Source organism: Pseudophryne corroboree, chromosome 6 (assembly GCF_028390025.1).
Source record: "Pseudophryne corroboree isolate aPseCor3 chromosome 6, aPseCor3.hap2, whole genome shotgun sequence".
NCBI lineage: Eukaryota > Metazoa > Chordata > Amphibia > Anura > Myobatrachidae > Pseudophryne > Pseudophryne corroboree.
This window is the reverse complement of record NC_086449.1, coordinates 126,157,619-126,181,369: the sequence shown is the minus strand read 5'-3', so window position 1 is coordinate 126,181,369 and position 23,751 is coordinate 126,157,619. Positions and strand designations below refer to the sequence as shown.

The window sequence follows — 23,751 nt, the reverse complement described above, 5'->3', positions numbered from 1 at the left end:
CAAGGAGAGCTGTAAGCTATATTTCAGGCTTAGGCCCCAGTCTTCTGGGTCGGAGATTCAGCGGGTGGGCATAGTGATTTCCTTGCTACAAGGAGACCCACAGGTCTGGGCATATAGGTTGCAGCCTGACTGTCCGTCGCTTAAAAGTGTTGATGCTTTTTTTACGGCACTGGGCATTTTGTATGATGACCCTGACAAGATGGCTTCAGCCGAGGCTCAGATTGCGGTCCTTAAGCAAGGGCGACGGCCAGCTGAGGTTTATAGTACAGAGTTTCGGAGGTTGGCTCATGATACCCAGTGGAATGACCCAGCCCTGAGAAACCAGTACCGAAGGGGCCTTTCTGACCAGATAAAGGACCAACTGGTACAATATCCCTCGCCTGATAGCTTAGATCAGCTCATGCAGTTATCCATCCGGGTGGATAGACGGCTGAGAGAGCGTAGGCTTGAAAGGGAGACCGCAGTTTCCTTTATTCCCAAGGGAACCTCAGACTCTGAGGAATATTCCGAGGAGCCTATGCAGATTGGGGCTACCCGCCTCTCATCGCGTGAAAAGACGCGGAGGAGACAGCAGGGTTTGTGTTTGTACTGTGGGAATAAATGTTGTAGTATCATGCCCAGAAAAGCCGGAAAACTTCAGGGCCTGAGGGTGATGGGAAATATCCTGTCAGGCCAGAAGTCAGAATTTCCCAAAAAGACTTTTCTCATTCCGGTGACTTTGGAGATCCTCGGCCAAACTGTCAAGACTGAGGCCTTTGTTGACAGTGGGGCCGATGGGGTTTTCATGGACCGTCAATTCGCCCTGGAACACTCTGTTCCCTCAGTACCTTTGGCATCAGAGATTGAGATCTGTGGGTTAAACGGGGAACCATTGTCCCAGGGTAAAATTACCTCACGCACCAGCCAAATTCCTTTGTTTATTGGAGCCACACACTCTGAAAAAATGTCTTTCTATGTGACTGTCTGTTCTTTTGCCCCATTGGTTTTGGGGTTACCCTGGTTAAGGGCCCATAACCCTCAATTTGACTGGGTCTCTGGGGAGATTCTTAGTTGGGGTAGTGATTGTTTCAGGTGTTGCTTGAGCCTTCCAGTCAGGCTCTCGCAGCTAAGTTTGCCAGGATTGCCAGGATGTTATGCAGATTTTGCGGATGTGTTCTCCCAAAAAGTTGCGGAGGTACTACCTCCACATCGCCCCTATGACTGTGCCATTGATTTGTTGCCGGATGCTAAGCTTCCCAAGAGCAGGTTGTACTCCCTGTCACATCCTGAGACTCAGGCTATGGCAGAGTACATTCAGGAGAACTTGGCTAAAGGATTTATCAGACCCTCACAGTCCCCAGTTGGGTCGGGGTTCTTCTTCGTGGGTAAAAAGGACGGTTCGTTGCGACCCTGCATAGACTTCAGGGAATTGAACCGTATCACGATTAAAAACTCGTACCCACTGCCTCTCATTTCGGTTTTGTTTGACCAGCTTCGTACTGCCACCATTTTTTCTAAGATTGACCTACGCGGTGCGTACAATCTAATCCGAATAAGAGAGGGGGATGAATGGAAGACTGCCTTTAATACCCACTCAGGGCATTATGAATATTTGGTGATGCCTTTTGGGCTCTCTAATGCCCCGGCAGTCTTCCAGGAATTCATGAACGATGTGCTCAGGGAATATTTAGATAGATTCTTAGTTGTTTATCTTGATGACATCCTAATCTTCTCCCATTCCCTGGAGGAACATCGGAAGCATGTACGCTTAAGTCCTCCAGAAACTCAGAGACCACCAGCTTGGGGCGAAGCTGGAGAAGTGCGAATTTGAAGTCCAGCAAATCGCATTTCTAGGATATATTATCTCCTCAGAAGGTTTCCAAATGGAGGGTTCTAAGGTACAGGCAGTCCTGGATTGGGTGCAGCCCACTAGTTTGAAGGCGCTTCAGCGTTTTCTGGGCTTTGCGAATTTTTATAGACGATTTATCACTGGATTTTCGTCTATAGTGGCACTTGGTGGCACTCACCAAGAAAGGGGCGGATGTTGCTCACTGGTCTTGTGAGGCCAAAGCGGCCTTTGCCCGTCTCAAAAGGGCATTTGTCTCGGCCAAGGTGCTGCGACACCCAGATCCAGAGCGTCCTTTTGTGGTGGAGGTGGATGCCTCTGAGATAGGTATTGGGGCAGTGCTCTCTCAGATGGGGGTGTCTGATAATCGCCTTCATCCCTGTGCTTACTTTTCCCGTAAATTTTCGTCTGCCGAGATGAATTATGACGTGGGTAACCGGGAATTGTTGGCCATAAAGGATGCACTCGGGGAGTGGAGACACTGGCTTGAGGAGGCTAAGTTTGTGGTCTCAATTCTCACCGACCATAAGAATCTGGCATATTTAGAGTCAGCGAAGCGGCTCAATGCCAGGCAGGCACGATGGGCTTTGTTTTTTGCTCGCTTTAATTTTTTGATAACATATCGCCCTGGGTCAAAAAACATCAAGACTGATGCGCTCTCGCAGAGTTTTGCTCCAGTCCAAGAGACCACCGAGGAGCCATTGCCCATTGTGTCCCCATCATGTATTAAAGTGGGCATTACCCAGGACCTCTTGTCATTAGTCCTTAGAGCACAGGAGCAGGCTCCTCCAGACCTTCCGGTAGGTCTCTTGTTTGTGCCTCCTAGGTTAAGACAGCAAGTGTTCCTGGAATTCCATGCCAAGAGGTCGGCAGGGCATCCGGGTATTGCCAGAACTCGGGAGTTGCTGTCTAGGGCGGTGTGGTGGCCCTCGGTGGCTAGGGATGTGGATCAGTGGGTTCGGGCATGTGATGTTTGTGCCCGAAATAAAACTCCTAGAGGGGTTCCTGTCGGCCCATTACATCCACTCTCTATTCCATCTAAGCCATGGACCCACATTTCCATGGATTTTGTGGTGGACTTGCCCAAATCCTTGGGGATGACAGCCATTTGGGTTGTCGTTGACAGGTTTTCGAAGATGGCGCATTTCGTTCCACTGGTTGGGTTGCCATCGGCCAGACGCCTGTCTGAGTTATTTATGCAGCATGTTGTGCGCCTCCACGGGTTGCCACTTGATGTGGTCTCTGACCGTGGATCCCAGTTTGTGGCCAAATTCTGGACGGCATTTTGTTCTGATCTCCAGATTTCTGTGAGCTTGTCGTCAGGCTACCATCCACAGTCTAATGGGCAGAATGAGAGGGTGAACCAGTCCTTGGAGCAGTTCCTCAGGTGTTATGTCTCCAAGTGTCATACTGACTGGGTTGCTCATCTGTCCATGGCGGAGTTTGCCTATAACAACGCGGCTTACTCTGCTACAGGGATCTCTCCCTTCCTTTGTGTGTATGGGCATCATCCTAAGGCCAATTCTTTTGACCCCCTGGATTCCACGCCTGGTGTTTCCTCTGTGGTTTCGGCCCTTAGGGGTATTTGGAGGAAAGTGAAGAAAGCCCTTGTGTCTGTGTTATTAGTGACCAAAAGGGGTTTTGATAAGCGGAGAAGACCCTGCAGCTTCAAATTAGAAGACATCGGCTGGTTGTCCACCAAGAATTTGAAGTTGAGACAGCCATCTCATAAGTTAGGCCCCCGGTTCATCGGCCCTTATAAGATCACTAGGGTTATCAATCCGGTGGCATTTCAGTTAGATCTGCCCCGTTCATTGGGTATCAATAAAACATTTCATTGTTCCCTTTTAAAACTGGCGGTTAGTAATCCTTCTTCCAGTGGAAAACCTTCTCCTCTTCTGATACGGGGGCAGAGGAAGTTTGTTGTTGAAAGGATTCTTGACTCCAAGATGGTTCGGGGTCGGCTGTCATTTTTGGTGCACTGGAAGGGGTATGGCCCGGAGGAGCGGTTGTGGGTGCGCAGTTGTGATCTTCATGCCCCCAGACTGATACGCTCTTTCTTCTCGCAGTTCCCCGATAAACCCGGTGGTAGGGGTTCTTTGACCCCTCGTCAGAGGGGGGGTACTGTTAGGATCTCCTGCTCTGTGCTGCCACGTCGCCATGGCAACCGGGAGGCAAGTGTTAGCGGAGTAACCTGAGCGCAGCTGATACTCCGGTCCGGGTTTTTACTGTGCAGTGGTTACAGGCTCTGTGCACGGCAGGGAATCCGGCGCTGGTTTTGTGCTCACAGTCTGTGAGGTCTGAGTGGGGCGTGGACAGCACCTGCTATATAAACCATCCTCTCAGGCTAGGCAGGTGCTGCTGAATCTTTGTTTGTTAGTCAGTTCCAGAGAGTTAGCTAGTACAGTGTTACTTTGTATTTACTTGTTGCTTACTGCAAATAGGCCTTGGGATTCGGTACTTCATTCTGCCAATCCGGACCTAGCAGTAAGACTGGAGTCAGTTGTTTAACCTGCTGGGGTTCTTTTGCTATTCTGTGAACCCAGCAGGTTTACGGCTGTACTCTCAGACCTGCCTGCTTAATCTTCTCTCACTGTGCAGGGCGTCCAGGTGTCAGTTTAGTGGCAGTAGGCTGAACCTGTGCCCTGCAAGTGGGGATCGTGGATTGTGGATACTCTCCTTGTGTCTATATTTCTATCTCTGACCAAGGAGTTTATTTCCACACCCGTTGGTAACCCTTCAGGGTTCCTTCTGTTGCTCTTAGCAACATCATTTCGTGTGCTTCACATGTTAAATCACTACATCTCGCCTCATTGTCCGCTCTATTCCATCTGAGCATTCCTGACACTAGGGAGACACCCAATTCCTGAGCCTTCGGGCTTCTTTGTTCACTTTGTGTTTATTAGTTATTCCATCACCTTCTGTGTATGTTATGTTATACTCCCAAGTCTGTCTGTGAGTTCGTTTGCTTTGCATCCCTCTCTGTTCATACACCGGTATACTCCTGTCAGCACTGGTGTGCGTAACAGTAGTCCTGGTGGCAATTCACAAGCTGTACCTCCAGCAAGTGATAATAATGGTACCCCCCCTTCAGCAGGGAAGGGGTTACTATTCCACACTGTTTGTGGTACCGAAACCGGACGGTTCGGTAAGACCCATTCTAAATTTAAAATCCTTGAACATCTACATGAAAAAGTTCAAGTTCAAAATGGAATCGCTCAGAGCGGTCATTGCAAGCCTGGAAGAGGGGGATTTTATGGTATCTCTGGACATAAGGATGCGTACTTGCATGTCCCCATTTATCCACCTCACCAGGAGTACCTCAGGTTTGTGGTACAGGACTGTCATTATCAATTCCAGACGTTGCCGTTTGGTCTGTCCACGGCCCCGAGAGTATTCACCAAGGTAATAGCCGAAATGATGGTACTCCTTCGGAGGCAAGGAGTTACAGTTATCCCGTACTTGGACGATCTCCTCATAAAGGCCAGGTCCAGGGAGCAGTTGTTAATCAGCGTAGCACACTCTCACGGCAGGTTCCATGCCAGGATCTTTCAGTGGGATCTGTTGGACAAGTGGTCCGGATCGCATCTTCAGATGCATCGGCTGATCACCCTGTCCAAGGACCAGGGTGTCTCTTCTGTGGTGGCTGCAGAGTGCTCATCTTCTCCAGGGCCGCAGGTTCGGCATACAGGACTGGGTCCTGGTGACCACGAATGCAAGCCTCCGCGGATGGGGGGCAGTCACTCAGGGAAGAAACTTCCAAGGCCTGTGGTCAAGTCAGGAGACTTGTCTGCACATAAACATACTGGAATTAAGGGCCATATACAACGCCCTGAGTCAAGCGGAGCCCCTGCTTCGAGACCAACCAATGCTGATTCAGTCAGACAACATCACGGCAGTCGCCCACGTAAACCGCCAGGGCGGCACAAGAAGCAGGGTGGCAATGGCGGAAGCCACAAGGATTCTTCGTTGGGCGGAGAATCACGTGCAAACACTGTCAGCAGTGTTCATTCCGGGAGTGGACAACGGGGAAGCAGACTTCCTCAGCAGGCACGACCTCCACCCGGGAGAGTGGGGACTTCACCAAGAAGTCTTCGAGCAGATTGCAAATCGGTGGGAACGGCCACAGGTGGACATGATGGCGTCCCGCTTAAACAAAAAGCTAAAAAGATATTGCGCCAGGTCAAGGGACCCTCAGGCGATAGCTGTGGACGCACTGGTAACACTGTGGGTGTTTCAGTCGGTCTATGTGTTTCCTCCTCTTCCTCTCATACCCAAGGTGCTGAGAATAGTAAGAAGAAGAGGAGTGAGAACAATTCTCATCATTCCGGATTGGCCAAGACGGACTTGGTACCCAGAACTACAAGAGATGATCACAGAGGATCCATGGCCTCTGCCTCTCAGACAGGACCTGTTGCAACAGGGGCCCTGTCTGTTCCAAGACTTACCGCGACTGCGTTTGACGGCATGGCGGTTGAACGCCGGATCCTAGCGGAAAAGGGTATCCCGGAGGAAGTAATTCCTACGCTGATGAGAGCTAGAAAGGATGTGACAGCAAAGCATTATCACTGCATATGGCGAAAATATGTTGCTTGGTGTGAGACCAGGAAGGCCCCTACAGAGGAATTCCAGTTGGGTCGATTTCTGCACTTCCTACAGTCAGGTGTGACTATGGGCCTCAAATTTGGGTCCATAAAGGTCCAGATCTCGGCCATATCCATTTTCTTTCAAAAAGAACTGGCTTCACTGCCTGAGGTTCAGACATTTGTAAAGGGAGTGCTGCATATTCAGCCTCCTTTTGTGCCACCAGTGGCACCTTGGGATCTTAACGTTGTGTTGGATTTCCTGAAATCCCACTGGTTTGAGCCACTTAAGACCGTGGAGCTAAAATACCTCACGTGGAAAGTAGTCATGCTGTTGGCCTTAGCATCGGCTAGGCGGGTGTCAGAATTGGCGGCATTGTCATGTAAAAGCCCCTATCTGATCTTCCATATGGACAGGGCAGAATTGCGGACTCGTCCCCAATTTCTCCCTAAGGTGGTGTCATCGTTTCATTTGAACCAACCTATTGTGGTGCCTGCGGCTACTCGTGACTTTGAGGAATCCAAGTTGCTGGACGTAGTCCGGGCTTTAAAGATTTATGTAACCAGAACGGCTAGAGTCAGGAAGACTGACTCGCTGTTTATCCTGTATGCACCCAACAAGCTGGGTGCCCCTGCTTCAAAGCAAACTATTGCTCGCTGGATCTGTAACACGATTCAGCAGGCTCATTCTGCGGCTGGATTGCCGCATCCAAAATCAGTGAAAGCCCATTCCACAAGGAAGGTGGGCTCGTCTTGGGCGGCTGCCCGAGGGGTCTCGGCTTTACAGCTTTGCCGAGCAGCTACTTGGTCGGGTTCAAACACATTTGCTAAGTTCTACAAGTTTGATACCCTGGCTGAGGAGGACCTTGAGTTTGCTCATTCGGTGCTGCAGAGTCATCCGCACTCTCCCGCCCGTTTGGGAGCTTTGGTATAATCCCCATGGTCCTTACGGAGTCCCCAGCATCCACTAGGACGTCAGAGAAAAAAAAGAATTTACTCACCAGTAATTCTATTTCTCGTAGTCTGTAGTGGATGCTGGGCGCCCGTCCCAAGTGCGGACTTCTTCTGCAATACGTGTATATAGTTATTGCTTAACTAAAGGGTTCTTGTTATGAGCCATCCGTTGAATGAGGCTCAGTTGTTGTTCATACTGTTAACTGGGTATGGTTAGCACAAGTTGTACGGTGTGATTGGTGTGGCTGGTATGAGTCTTACCCTGGATTCCAAATCCTTTCCTTGTAGTGTCAGCTCTTCCGGGCACAGTTTCCCTAACTGAGGTCTGGAGGAGGGGCATAGAGGGAGGAGCCAGTGCACACCAGATAGTACCTAATCTTTCTTTTAGAGTGCCCAGTCTCCTGCGGAGCCCGTCTATTCCCATGGTCCTTACGAAGTCCCCAGCATCCACTACAGTGTCAGATTGTGTTTGGTCTGTGTCCCCGGAGGGGGCGCTAGTGGGTCAGTGGAGGTAGGAGGAAAGAGACGAGGAGGTTGTAACACGTTCTTGCGCATGAGCGCAATGGTATTTATTCAGCAGAAAGTATAACAGAAATGCAGCAGAAATAATAACAGATGAAAAGTCAATACTTGAAATGATAACAAAAGTCTATGGCAATGGGTGATGGATGAATTGAGAAATCATATCCAGAATATAAACAACGGAATGAAAGTCAATGGAATGATTCCGGTGTGGGAACCAGAGCAGGGTTTAAAACAGAGAACTAAGGCAGATGAAGTATTGCAAACCTGAGCATTAGCAGGAGACCAACTCACAGTGCAGGTGATCAGGCACTGGCAGCAGCAAGCTGTGTCACAGGTGGAGGAATGGACACACCTGGAGTTTAGTCTTCAACCGCAGGCTGAAGCACACAAGGTGGTGATTAGTGTGAAGCCCAATGCAGGTTGCTGGTATTGCTGAGCCTTGAAGTTCCACGGGAGTAAGCAGAATCACCAGGAGTATAAGTTCTAGCAGGAACTCAGGAGAGACAGGAGCTGATCCTTTCATGCAGGTTGTCAGAATGACACAAAGTCCAGGATGCCTGTGAGGTGAAACTGTAGCCTCCTATATACCCCATGGTGTGCAGGGATTGGATGGAAGAAGGAAAAGTGGGTGCGGCCACGCACCGGATTGGCCGCAGCATACTAGCTTGTTTGGAGACTGTCATGGCGGCGCCCACGCCGCGGCCTAGCGAGGACGCGGCGCGCACACGCCTGCTGGTTCAGGAGTACCCCCAGGATCCAGATGATGTCCCATGGCAGGGGCATAGGTGACAGGTGACCGCAGGGAGCCAGGACGGAGTCCGCAGCGGCGGACGGATGCCAGTCTGGTGAGACGATTCCTGACAGTACCCCCTCCTTTAGGGGTGGACACCGAACACCCACGTGGTTTGGAGGGATGAGTGCTGTGGAAAACACGGACCAACCTAGGAGCATGGACATCAGATGAATTCACCCAGCTTCTCTCCTCTGGGCCATAACCGAACCAATCGACCAGGTACTGAAGACGTCCATACCGGCAACGAGAGTCCAGAATCTTGCTGATCTCAAATTCCACGCCCCGCTGAGTTCGAACCTTGGGACCTGCTGGAAGAGTATTCTGGAAGCGGTTTAGGACTAGAGGTCTGAGGAGAGAGATGTGAAAGGCATTAGGAATACGAAGTGTAGGTGGTAACTTTAACTTGTAAGCCACTGGGTTGATGACACTCTCAATAGGGTAAGGACCAATGAAGCGTGGTGCGAACTTCATGGATGGAACCCTGAGACGAAGGTTGCGGGTTGATAACCAAACCCTGTCCCCCGGTTTCAAATGGGGAACCGCACGTCTCTTACGGTCGGCATAGACCTTGTAACGACTGGAGGCTTTCTTGAGAGAAATGTGGATTCTTTTCCAAATGGAGGAAAACTGGGTCAGAGCGGTAGTGGCAGCAGGAACATCTATGTGAGGAAGTTCTTGAAACTCAGGTACTCGGGGATGTTGCCCATAGACTGCAAAGAAGGGTGTCGTGTCTGTAGCAGTGTGGTAACGAAAGTTATGGGCAAACTCGGCCCATGGGAGCAGATTAAACCAATCATCCTGGGAGGATGTCACATATAGCCGTAGGAAAGTCTCTAGTTCCTGATTGACTCTCTCTGTCTGCCCATTCGTCTGAGGGTGGTATGAAGACGAGAATTTCAATTTTATCTGCATGGCAGAACAGAGGGCCCTCCAAAACCTAGCAACAAACTGTACCCCCCGATCAGATATTATTTCGGAGGGTAACCCGTGTAAACGGAAGATCTCCTGTAGGAAGATCTGGGCTAGTTTCGGGGCAGAAGGGAGACCTTGGAGAGGAACGAAATGAGCCATCTTGGAAAATCTATCCACTACAACCCAAATAGTGTTATGTCCCTGAGAAGGTGGAAGATCAGTAATAAAGTCCATTGATAGATGAGACCAAGGACGAGTAGGGACTGATAAGGGTTGCAACTGACCTGCTGGAGACTGACGAGGAGTCTTGTGCTGCACACATTTTGGACAGGATGCCACGAAATCCTGGATGTCCACTTTCATCTTTGGCCACCAATATGAGGCAGAAAGGAACTTGAATGTCTTCAGGACACCAGGATGACCAGTAAACTTGGATTGGTGGGCCCAAGCTAGCAACTTGGGACGGAGTTCTGGGGAAACAAAAGTCTTACCCGGAGGTGGAGCTGGAGAGACTTGAGAGGTAGCGAAAACCACGGGACTCAGGATGGAATGTGGCACAGAGTCAGATGTTCCCTCTTCTGATTCCATGGACCGGGATAATGCGTCGGCTTTCACATTCTGTGAACCTGGGCGGAAATGAAGCCTGAAATTAAAACGTGAGAAAAACATAGCCCACCTAGACTGGCGGGGGTTAAGGCACTGAGCTGCTTTTAGGTATAGCAGGTTCTTATGATCCGTGAAGATGTTAAACGGATGTTTGGCCCCTTCTAGGAGATATCTCCATTCCTCGAGAGCCAATTTGATTGCCAATAACTCTTGATCTCCCACGGAGTAGTTAGCTTCTGCAGGTAGAAACTTGCGAGAGTAGAATCCACAAGGGTGGACTTTCCCATCAGATCCCTTCTGGGAGAGAACAGCTCCAACCCCAACATTAGAGGCATCTACCTCCAACTCGAACGGCCTGTTGACATCTGGCTGTGACAGCACTGGAGCAGACATAAAGGCTAGCTTGATCTTCCGGAAGGCTGCCAAGGCTTCTTCTGACCAGTTGGAATGATCTGCCCCTTTCCGAGTCAGGTTGGTAATAGGAGCGATGAGAGTGGAGAATCCTCGAATAAATTTTCTATAATAGTTGGCAAAACCCAGGAATCGCTGGATAGACTTGAGGGAGTTTGGAATGGACCAATTGGCAATGGCTTCCAATTTTGCCGGGTCCATCTGAAGATCCGATCCGGAAATTATATACCCCAGGAAGGGTATAGAGGGAACTTCGAAGGTGCATTTGGATAACTTCCCGTAGAGACGGTTCTCACGAAGACGTCGGAGAACTTCACAGACTTGTAGGCGATGAGATGGAAGGTCTTGAGAAAAGATAAGAATATCATCTAAGTAAACAACAAGGTACTTATACAGGACATCACGAAAAATCTCGTTCACGAAGTGTTGGAATACCGCTGGAGCATTACTCAACCCAAATGGCATTACCAGGTATTCATAATGGCCATCTCGAGTGTTGAAGGCTGTCTTCCACTCGTCACCACTCCGGATTCTGATGAGGTTATAGGCACCGCGGAGATCTAATTTGGTGAAGATGCGAGCCCCCTTAACTCTATCAAACAGTTCGGTAATGAGTGGTAAAGGATAACTATTCTTGACAGTAATGTCGTTGAGACCCCGATAGTCAATGCATGGACGCAGTCCTCCATCCTTCTTTTTGACAAAGAAGAAACCTGCGCCAGCGGGTGACGATGACGGACGGATGAATCCTTTCTGAAGATTCTCTTTAATGTAGTTGCTCATCGCCTCTGTTTCAGGAACAGACAAAGGATAGGTGCGCCCCCTGGGTGGCTTCTTGCCAGGAAGGAGATCAATGGGACAATCCCATTCCCTATGGGGCGGCAGGATATCAGCAGCCTTTTCGCAGAAGACGTCTGCGAAGTCTTGATAGACTGCTGGGAGACTTGGCTGTGACTTCACTTCGGTGGACTTAAGAGGACACACTTGGGCTAAGCAGGAATGATGACAGTGTGAACCCCATGAGGTAAGCTGCAACGTTGTCCAGTCGAACTGTGGGTTATGTAGCTGGAGCCAAGGCATGCCCAAGACAATCTCCTGGGTGGCTTGAGGAATGACCAGGAACTTGATAATTTCTGAATGGAGAAATCCAACTCCCAGAACCACTGGGGTAGTTTGATGTGAAATGTTCCCTTTGGTGATTCTACTACCATCCACAGCAGTAATGTAAACAGGACAAGACAGTTCACAGGTAGACAGGCAGAATTTGTTTACCGCAGCTTGGGTGATAAAATTTCCTGCAGCACCGCAGTCCACTAATGCTGACGCAGACTGGAGCCCAGCAGAAGTTTCTAGCGTCACTGGAAGAATGAGATCCTGTTGAGAAGGAGCTTGACAGAATGATCCCAACTTGACTCCTTCCATACAAGTCAGGACCTGGCGTTTCCCGAACGCATTGTGCAGGAGTTAATTTGATGACCCGCAGCAGCACAGTATAGGCAGAGCCTCTCTCGTATTCTTCTTGCCCGTTCCTCAGGAGTTAGGCGGGACCTATTTACCTGCATAGGCTCGTCAGAAGAAGAAGAAGGCTGAAACTGTACAGGAGGTATGAACCTTACTCTGCGAGACTCACTCCGAGCGCGTTCATTATTGCGTTCGCGGATGCGAGAGTCCAGCTTTATACACAGGGAGATCAAGTCAGACAGTTGAGCAGGAATGTCACGGGTTGCCAGTTCATCCTTGATCCGATCCGAAAGTCCGTGCCAGAAGGTTGCTACCAGAGCTTGGTTGTTCCATTGGACCTCTGCAGCCAACGTCTGGAACTGGATGACATATTGTCCCATGCTTCGGTTACCTTGACGAATCTGGATCAGGTCTGCCGAAGCTGATGTTGCACGACCGGGCTCGTCAAAGATCCGTCTAAAGGTTGACACGAAGTCAGAGTAGTTACTGATCAGGGGATCAGCACGTTCCCACAGGGGGGACACCCAATTCAGAGCAGATCCAGAGAGTAAGGAAATGATGTAGGCAACCTTGGACCTTGGTGTAGGAAAGTTATGTGGCAATAACTCAAACTGTATTTCGCACTGGTTTAGGAACCCGCGACATGATTTAGGACTGCCATCATATTTGCTCGGCACGGGCAGGTGCAGACGTGACACTGGAGCTGATGCAGCCGACACAGAAGAACTTACAGCACTGGCAGGTGCTGGGGTAACAGTAGGTGAGAGTACACTTGGCAGGGACTGCTGCAGTGTATCCAATCGGGAGGACATCCCTTGTAGAAAGTGAAGCATCTGCTGCTGCGCAACCTCTTGACCATCCAGACGGGAGACCAGATTTTGCAAGGCCTCTGACCCCACACTCCGTCCACCATCCGAGTCCATCGATCCTGGACTTACTGTCAGATTGTGTTTGGTCTGTGTCCCCGGAGGGGGCGCTAGTGGGTCAGTGGAGGTAGGAGGAAAGAGACGAGGAGGTTGTAACACGTTCTTGCGCATGAGCGCAATGGTATTTATTCAGCAGAAAGTATAACAGAAATGCAGCAGAAATAATAACAGATGAAAAGTCAATACTTGAAATGATAACAAAAGTCTATGGCAATGGGTGATGGATGAATTGAGAAATCATATCCAGAATATAAACAACGGAATGAAAGTCAATGGAATGATTCCGGTGTGGGAACCAGAGCAGGGTTTAAAACAGAGAACTAAGGCAGATGAAGTATTGCAAACCTGAGCATTAGCAGGAGACCAACTCACAGTGCAGGTGATCAGGCACTGGCAGCAGCAAGCTGTGTCACAGGTGGAGGAATGGACACACCTGGAGTTTAGTCTTCAACCGCAGGCTGAAGCACACAAGGTGGTGATTAGTGTGAAGCCCAATGCAGGTTGCTGGTATTGCTGAGCCTTGAAGTTCCACGGGAGTAAGCAGAATCACCAGGAGTATAAGTTCTAGCAGGAACTCAGGAGAGACAGGAGCTGATCCTTTCATGCAGGTTGTCAGAATGACACAAAGTCCAGGATGCCTGTGAGGTGAAACTGTAGCCTCCTATATACCCCATGGTGTGCAGGGATTGGATGGAAGAAGGAAAAGTGGGTGCGGCCACGCACCGGATTGGCCGCAGCATACTAGCTTGTTTGGAGACTGTCATGGCGGCGCCCACGCCGCGGCCTAGCGAGGACGCGGCGCGCACACGCCTGCTGGTTCAGGAGTACCCCCAGGATCCAGATGATGTCCCATGGCAGGGGCATAGGTGACAGGTGACCGCAGGGAGCCAGGACGGAGTCCGCAGCGGCGGACGGATGCCAGTCTGGTGAGACGATTCCTGACATACAGACTACGAGAAATAGAATTACCGGTGAGTAAATTCTTATTTTTAGTGACACCTGCAGGAGGGAATAATAATTTCACCTCTTATGATGGGGTGGTCTTCAGTATGTCGGCTGTTGGGATCCCGGCACTCAGTATACCGGCGCCGGAATCCCGACACCCGGCATACCAACAATTTTTTCTCCCTCTTGGGGGTTCACGAACCTCCTGGAGGGAGAATATATAGCATGACACGCCACCGTGCCCGCAGCGTGGCGAGCGCAGCGAGCCCGCCAGGGGCTCATTTGCTCTCGCCCAGCTGCCGGTATGCCGGCGGTTGTGATCCCAGCTCCGGTATGCTGGCCACCGGCATACCATACTACACCCCTTATGATGTGCAGGGGTGGTGTGCACAGCTGTGATAACAATAAACAGGAACATTGTCTTTTAACGCATGTTTATTTGGTTTAATATTTATTTTCATGTATCATGTAGAACTCTGTTGATGCATTTCACTAGTAGAGGTTCATTGCATATAGCTGGGATTCCTTCCAGGGCAATCTGAAACACAAGAACATTTCCATAAAATACTTGTGTACGGCTGAGTGTAGTCTTTTCCCATATACTGTACTGCTATGAGGAGGGTTGTGTCTATGCTACCTTCGTGCTCAGGACCTAGAAGTGACAAAACGAGAGGGCAGGAGAGAACTTCCGCCCTTACACCACCTAAATGTTTCGTTCGGTCTCCGTTCGTTTGGGGTAATTGTTTTTTCTATGCAGCATGGACCCTCGCGGGCTCGCCACGCTTCGAGCTCTGTGTCTCGCTCCGCTCTGCTTCGCTCGCCACACTTTACTATTCCAAATAGATTGTGACATGGACCTAGGGGGTTATGGGAAAGGTCCTCTCCACGAAGGGAAACTAGATGCTACCCTATGAGGAGTGGATCACAGATGGAATAAGGAAGCAGGTGGCCTATAGCTGGACACTTCCTGGGTTATCATGCAGAAGATTAAATGTGATATGTTCAAATAGAAGTTAACATTAATGTGTTACTAGCAGAGTACTGGCAGTTACATTAGGTGATGGTTTGGGTGCTCTTTATAGGACGTCTGTGGCTGCTTGCAATACAAGTGATCTATTCTCATTTTTACAATGACTGTTATAATAAGGAAGAGCCAAGATATCAACTAGTGCCGCCTCCGTCCATTCTACATAGCCAACTCACCTTGACTTGTCCCTGGCAGCAGCGGTCTAGCAGCACCAGACAGTCACTGGCAGAATGGAGCAACGCCTCCCGGACAGGCAGAGAGTGCTGACTAGGATCAGAAGAAACCTCATATATGAGCTTTAGCAGAGCCTTTAGTAGAAGAGGCAGCCTGGAGGGGATCCTAGAAAACAGAAGCAGGTGGGCATTAGGCCAGTGGGTCTAGGTGCTGTGAAACAAGGGAGAGGCCCATCTCTCACCAGGGCAATCTGGATTTGCTTCGGAAGAGACCAATTACACAAAGGCCTTAGGTGTTACCAATAGAGTTAATTCTACATTTTATACCCAAAATGTAATAAATTGTGCCTCATAAGAGCGATAATGATAAAAAAAACTTAAATACATCTGATAGTAATGTTACTACTTCTAAATAAATATACAACGTATGCCTTGGAGATAATGAATCACTAGATATACACATATAGGGATTACAGACCAGCACCTCGCAGTCCACACCAAGGACTGTAGGACTATTACACAAGTGTAATTGTTTCCTAATACACACAATTGTATAAACAGAGTGCACTATAATATTATTTCTCTAACGTCCTAAGTGGATGCTGGGGACTCCGTCAGGACCATGGGGAATAGCGGCTCCGCAGGAGACAGGGCACAAAAATAAAGCTTTAGGATTAGGTGGTGTGTACTGGCTCCTCCCCCTATGACCCTCCTCCAAGCCTCAGTTAGGTTTTTGTGCCCGTCCGAGCAGGGTGCAATCTAGGTGGCTCTCCTAAAGAGCTGCTTAGAAAAAGTTTTTAGGTTTTTTATTTTCAGTGAGTCCTGCTGGCAACAGGCTCACTGCATCGAGGGACTTAGGGGAGAGAATTTCAACTCACTTGCGTGCAGGATGGATTGGATTCTTAGGCTACTGGACACCATTAGCTCCAGAGGGAGTCGGAACACAGGTCTCACCCTGGGGTTCGTCCCGGAGCCGCGCCGCCGACCCCCCTTACAGATGCTGAAGATTGAAGGTCCGGAAACAGGCGGCAGAAGGCTCTTCAGTCTTCATGAAGGTAGCGCACAGCACTGCAGCTGTGCGCCATTGTTGTCACACACTTCACACCAAGCGGTCACGGAGGGTGCAGGGCGCTGCTGGGGGCGCCCTGGGCAGCAATATTTAATACCTTTATGGCAAAAGAATACATCACATATAGCCATTGAGGCTATATGTATGTATTTAACCCATGCCAGATATCTAAAACTCCGGGAGAAAAGCCCGCCGAAATAGGGGGCGGGGCTTATTCTCCTCAGCACACAGCGCCATTTTCCTGCTCAGCTCCGCTGTGAGGAAGGCTCCCAGGACTCTCCCCTGCACTGCACTACAGAAACAGGGTAAAACAGAGAGGGGGGGCATTTTTTGGCGATATTTTGATATATTTAAGCTGCTATAAGGAACAACACTTATATAAGGTTGTTCCCATATATATTATAGCGCTTGGGTGTGTGCTGGCAAACTCTCCCTCTGTCTCCCCAAAGGGCTAGTGGGGTCCTGTCTTCGATAAGAGCATTCCCTGTGTGTCTGCTGTGTGTCGGTACGTGTGTGTCGACATGTACGAGGACGATGTTGGTGTGGAGGCAGAGCAATTGCCGATAATGGTGATGTCACCCCCCAGGGAGTCGACACCGGAATGGATGGCTTTGTTTATGGAATTACGTGATAATGTCAGCACATTACAAAAATCAGTTGACGACATGAGACGGCCGGCAAACCAGTTAGTACCTGCCCAGGCGTCTCAGACACCGTCAGGGGCTGTAAAGCGCCCTTTACCTCAGTCGGTCGACACAGACCCAGACACAGACACTGAATCTAGTGTCGACGGTGATGAAACAAACGTATTTTCAAGTAGGGCCACACGTTATATGATCACGGCAATGAAGGAGGCTTTGCATATCTCTGATACTGCAAGTACCACAAAAAGGGGTATTATGTGGGGGGTGAAAAAACTACCTGTAGTTTTTCCTGAATCAGAGGAATTAAATGATGTATGTGATGAAGCGTGGGTTAACCCAGATAGAAAAGTGCTAATTTCAAAAAAGTTATTAGCATTATACCCTTTCCCGCCAGAGGTTAGGGCGCGCTGGGAAACACCCCCTAGGGTGGATAAGGCGCTCACACGCTTATCAAAACAAGTGGCGTTACCGTCTCCTGATACGGCCGCCCTCAGGGATCCAGCTGATAGAAGACTGGAAACTACCCTAAAAAGTATATACACACATACTGGTGTTATACTGCGACCAGCCATCGCCTCAGCCTGGATGTGCAGTGCTGGGGTCGTCTGGTTGGATTCCCTGACTGAAAATATTGATACCCTGGATAGGGACAGTATTTTATTGACTATAGAGCAATTAAAGGATGCTTTCCTTTATATGCGAGATGCTCAGAGAGATATTTGCACTCTGGCATCGAGAGTAAATGCGATGTCCATATCTGCCAGAAGGAGTTTATGGACGCGACAGTGGTCAGGTGATGCGGATTCCAAACGACATATGGAAGTATTGCCGTATAAAGGGGAGGAATTATTTGGCGTCGGTCTATCGGATCTGGTGGCCACGGCAACTGCCGGAAAATCCACCTTTTTACCTCAGACCCCCTCCCAACAGAAAAAGACACCGTCTTTTCAGCCGCAGTCCTTTCGGTCCTATAAGAACAAGCGGACAAAAGGACAGTCATATCTGCCTCGGGGCAGAGGAAGGGGTAAGAGAGGGCAGCAAGCAGCCCCTGCCCAGGAACAGAAGCCCTCTCAGGGTTCTGCAAAGCCCTCAGCATGACGCTGGGGCCTTACAAGCGGACTCAGGAGCGGTGGGGGGTCGACTCAAGAATTTCAGCGCACAGTGGGCTTGCTCACAGGTGGACCCCTGGATCCTGCAGGTAGTATCTCAGGGTTACAGGTTGGAATTCGAGAAGTCTCCCCCTCGCAGGTTCCTAAAGTCTGCTTTGCCAACGTCTCCCTCAGACAGGGCGACGGTATTGGAAGCCATTCACAAGCTGTTTTCTCAGCAGGTGATAGTCAAGGTACCCCTCCTACAACAGGGAAAGGGGTATTACTCCACGCTATTTGTGGTACCGAAGCCGGACGGCTCGGTAAGACCTATTCTAAATCTGAAATCTTTGAACCTGTACATACAAAAATTCAAGTTCAAGATGGAGTCACTCAGAGCAGTGATAGCGAATCTGGAAGAAGGGGACTTTATGGTGTCCCTGGACATAAAGGATGCTTACCTGCATGTCCCAATTTGCCCTTCACATCAAGGGTACCTCAGGTTCGTGGTGCAAAACTGTCATTATCAGTTTCAGACGCTGCCGTTTGGATTGTCCACGGCACCTCGGGTCTTTACCAAGGTAATGGCCGAAATGATGATTCTTCTGCGAAGAAGAGGCGTATTAATTATCCCTTACTTGGACGATCTCCTGATAAGGGCAAGGTCCAGAGAACAGCTGGAGGACGGAGTAGCACTAACCCGACTAGTGCTGCAACAACACGGGTGGATTCTGAATTTTCCAAAATCTCAGTTGACCCCGACGACACGTCTGCTGTTCCTGGGAATGATTCTGGACACGGTTCAGAAAAAGGTGTTTCTTCCGGAGGAGAAAGCCAGGGAGTTATCCGAACTTGTCAGGAGCCTCCTAAAACCAGGGAAAGTGTCTGTGCATCAATGCACAAGAGTCCTGGGAAAGATGGTGGCTTCTTACGAAGCGATTCCATTCGGCAGATTCCACGCACGAACTTTTCAGTGGGATCTGCTGGACAAATGGTCCGGATCACATCTGCAGATGCATCAGCGGATAACCTTATCGCCACGGACAAGGGTGTCTCTTCTGTGGTGGTTGCAGAGTGCTCATCTGTTAGAGGGCCGCAGATTCGGCATACAGGACTGGGTCCTGGTGACCACGGATGCCAGTCTGAGAGGCTGGGGAGCGGTCACACAGGGAAGAAACTTCCAGGGAGTATGGTCAAGCCTGGAGATGTCTCTTCACATAAATATACTGGAGCTAAGAGCGATTTACAATGCTCTAAGTCTGGCAAAACCCCTGCTTCAGGGTCAGCCGGTGTTGATCCAGTCGGACAACATCACGGCAGTCGCCCACGTAAACAGACAGGGCGGCACAAGAAGCAGGACAGATCATGTGATAGCACTGTCAGCAGTATTCATTCCGGGAGTGGACAACTGGGAAGCAGACTTCCTCAGCAGACACGATCTACACCCGGGAGAGTGGGGACTTCATCCAGAAGTCTTCCACATGATTGTGAACCGTTGGGAAAAACCAATGGTGGATATGATGGCGTCCCGCCTCAACAAAAAACTGGACAGGTATTGCGCCAGGTCAAGAGACCCTCAGGCAATAGCTGTGGACGCTCTGGTAACACCGTGGGTGTTCCAGTCAGTGTATGTGTTCCCTCCTCTGCCTCTCATACCAAAAGTACTGAGAATTATACGGCAAAAGGGAGTAAGAACGATACTAGTGGCTCCGGATTGGCCAAGAAGAACTTGGTACCCGGAACTTCAAGAGATGCTCACGGAGGATCCGTGGCCTCTACCTCTAAGACGGGACCTGCTTCAGCAGGGACCGTGTCTATTCCAAGACTTACCGCGGCTGCGTTTGACGGCATGGCGGTTGAACGCCGAATTCTAAGGGAAAAAGGCATTCCGGAAGAGGTCATTCCTACACTGGTAAAAGCCAGGAAGGAGGTGACTGCACAACATTATCACCGCATTTGGAAAAAATATGTTGCGTGGTGTGAGGCCAGGAAGGCCCCCACGGAGGAATTTCAACTGGGTCGATTCCTACATTTCCTGCAAACAGGATTGTCTATGGGCCTCAAATTGGGGTCCATTAAGGTTCAAATTTCGGCCCTGTCGATTTTCTTCCAGAAAGAATTGGCTTCAGTTCCTGAAGTCCAGACTTTTGTAAAAGGAGTACTACATATACAGCCCCCGGTTGTGCCCCCAGTGGCACCGTGGGATCTTAATGTAGTCTTGGATTTTCTCAAATCCCATTGGTTTGAGCCGCTCAAATCGGTGGAGTTGAAGTATCTTACATGGAAAGTAACCATGCTACTGGCCCTGGCTTCAGTCAGGAGAGTATCAGAATTGGCGGCTTTGTCATATAAGAGCCCATATCTGATTTTCCATACGGACAGGGCAGAACTGCGGACGCGTCCTCATTTTCTGCCTAAGGTGGTGTCAGCGTTTCACCTGAACCAGCCTATTGTGGTGCCTGCGGCTACTAACGATTTGGAGGATTCCAAGTTGTTGGACGTGGTCCGGGCATTGAAAATATATATTTCAAGAACGGCGGGAGTCAGAAAGTCTGACTCACTGTTTATATTGTATGCACCCAACAAGATGGGTGCTCCTGCTTCTAAGCAGACGATTGCTCGCTGGATTTGTAGCACAATTCAACTTGCACATTCTGTGGCAGGCTTGCCACAACCTAAATCTGTCAAGGCCCATTCCACAAGGAAAGTGGGCTCATCCTGGGCGGCTGCCCGGGGGGTCTCGGCATTACAACTCTGCCGAGCTGCTACTTGGTCAGGGGCAAACACGTTTGAAAAATTCTACAAATTTGATACCCTGGCTGAGGAGGACCTTGAGTTCTCTCATTCGGTGCTGCAGAGTCATCCGCACTCTCCCGCCCGTTTGGGAGCTTTGGTATAATCCCCATGGTCCTTACGGAGTCCCCAGCATCCACTTAGGACGTTAGAGAAAATAAGAATTTACTTACCGATAATTCTATTTCTCGTAGTCCGTAGTGGATGCTGGGCGCCCATCCCAAGTGCGGATTGTCTGCAATACTTGTACATAGTTATTGTTACAAACAAATTCGGGTTGTTATTGTTGTGAGCCGTCTGTTCAGAGGCTCCTACGTTTGTCATACTGTTAACTGGGTTCAGATCACAAGTTATACGGTGTGATTGGTGTGGCTGGTATGAGTCTTACCCGGGATTCAATATCCTTCCTTATTGTGTACGCTCGTCCGGGCACAGTATCCTAACTGAGGCTTGGAGGAGGGTCATAGGGGGAGGAGCCAGTACACACCACCTAATCCTAAAGCTTTATTTTTGTGCCCTGTCTCCTGCGGAGCCGCTATTCCCCATGGTCCTGACGGAGTCCCCAGCATCCACTACGGACTACGAGAAATAGAATTATCGGTAAGTAAATTCTTATTATATACTTGCAAGTCTTGTGACCGTGTTAACAGATGACTAGATTCTAGTAAATAAATGTGAAATAAATAATCCAAAAGTACAAGATGGATACACAGAAGAAAAGCTCCATCAATTATAGATAAGAACAACTGTGTACAGCTGGTCATCTCAGCTTCATCAGGAACACACATTGGGTGTGATACAGAAGATCTAAAACGTCTAGGTCGACACTGACAGAAGGTTGACAAATGAAAACGTTGACAGGTAAAAAAGGTGGACACAATTTTTCCTTTTTCTTTTTGTAGTTTTCACCATCACAGCACAGGGAACCCCAAATAATGTTGCTTTGCCTGGCACTGGTTACTATTCCCAATCGTAGTCCACGTGGATGGTAAAGTATGAAAAGGGAGTAATAAAAAAAAACCTAAAAAGCTGTGTCGACCATTTGAACCTGTTGACTTTTTGTCAGTGTCGACCTAGACCAGTGGTTCTCAAACTGTGTGCCGTTGCACCCTAGGGTGCCTCGGGACACTTGCAGGGGTTCCTTGGATTTGTGGTCCAGGACCAATTAAAATTCTAATCAATGTGATAAGCAAAACCTTTGCTGGTGGCTGCCAATCATAATATATGAGGACAAACAGAAGCAAATCTTGTCCCTGACCACACAACTGAACCTAAAGCTGACATATAAACACAATTTACTTAATTTATCTTTCTAAATTTCTCAATAACCTTTTGGCTCGGGGTGCTGTGAAAAACATTCTGATACTCTAGGGCGCCGTGATGACCTAGACATTGTCTTTCTAAACATTGGAACCCACTTACATCCGAGGGGGGTCAAGCATCATCAGGAACATTTACATCCTAGGGGTCTGAGAAGGCTGATCGTACAACTGAGGGAGACTCACCGAGGCCACGCATACTTGATGGTCCCCTGTAAAGTGTCCAGGATGCAGAGCCGAGCAGTTTCTTCTGGCCCATCATAAACTTCCAGATATGAAACTATCACACGTAGCAGCCTCTTCATGTGACGGACTACCCTCACTCCAAGCCTTAATGTAAAGGAAAGAGATTAGCGTGGACGTGGGGCAGGCTTACAGCCATTATACACACACACACAAACAGCACTAGAGTATAGATAAGATGAACCTATTAGACCATAAACACACACCAGTGTATGACATCATGACACACATGGCAATTTAATAACATCTCCAGATCAGTCTCCACCATAATGTCCCCTACTATTTATAATTTTACGTAACAGTATGTAAGAAAGGCACCCAGTCCATTTTTACATTTGTTACCAGATAAGTAATTAAAATATAATATCATGGATAATATAAAAAATTAATTTAACCACAGTTAATAGTTTATTAAGGGGCATATTCAATTAGCTGCAGTATTTTAAGATCCTCAATTTTAGACACGGGAAAAAGGCTATTTAATTGAATAGCCTTTCCACGTGCTGCTTGGTAATAAGCTGACAATTGGCTCAGTGGCTAATTGAATATGCCCCAAGTAATCAAATGGGCACTGGTATGCACAGATACTTGGGGAGTGTGCGTACAGTATGTATTCAGATCATTATCTCAATTCAAAACACCTATGTTAATTATACACTGGTTTGTCTGTTGTTCAACGTAGGCCAGCCAGTAGTCATGGTAACAGTAGACTACAAGCAAGAGGTCACATCTATTGATAAAACAAGGTCTGATCCCACCTCAGGCGTGATGGACCTCATTGACAAATCAAAATTGACCAAAGGATGAAAAGAAATTCAACATTTTCTCTATCGTCCTAGTGGATGCTGGGGACTCCGTAAGGACCATGGGGAATAGACGGGCTCCGCAGGAGACTGGGCACTCTAAAGAAAGATTTAGTACTACCTGGTGTGCACTGGCTCCTCCCTCTATGCCCCTCCTCCAGACCTCAGTTAGAATCTGTGCCCGGCCAGAGCTGGGTGCCTTTAGTGGGCTCTCCTGAGCTTACTAAGAAAGAAAGTATTTGTTAGGTTTTTTATATTCAGAGAGCTTCTGCTGGCAACAGACTCTCTGCTACGTGGGACTGAGGGGAGAGAAGCAAACCTACTAACTGCGGCTAGGTTGCGCCTTTTAGGCTACTGGACTCCATTAGCTCCAGAGGGATCGAACACAGGTACCTAACCTTGATTGTCCGTTCCCGCAGCCGCGCCGCCGTCCTCCTCGCAGAGCCAGAAGTACAGAAGCAGCAGAAGCATGAAGACATCGAAATCGGCGGCAGAAGACTCCTGTCTTCACTTAAGGTAGCGCACAGCACTGCAGCTGTGCACCATTGCTCCCACAACACACCCGCACACTCCGGTCACTGTAGGGTGCAGGGCGCAGGGGGGGGGCGCCCTGGGCAGCAATTAAGATACCTTTTGGCACAATTATACATA

General features: G+C 49.1%; 1 protein-coding gene across 1 annotated transcript in view; it reads right to left on the bottom strand.

Moving 5' to 3' along the window:
* Positions 1-14,358: 14,358 nt before the first annotated feature.
* The window catches only part of TTI2 (TELO2 interacting protein 2), a 34,135-nt gene continuing 24,742 nt past the window's right edge, over positions 14,359-23,751 (bottom strand). Inside the window, exons 5-7 of the mRNA XM_063931834.1 lie at positions 22,241-22,384; positions 15,145-15,307; positions 14,359-14,479 (exon numbers count right to left, since the gene is read on the bottom strand). Of these exons, the coding sequence (XP_063787904.1) occupies positions 14,399-14,479; positions 15,145-15,307; positions 22,241-22,384 (388 nt within the window). The 3' untranslated portion in view covers positions 14,359-14,398. The remainder of the gene's footprint in view (positions 14,480-15,144; positions 15,308-22,240; positions 22,385-23,751) is intronic.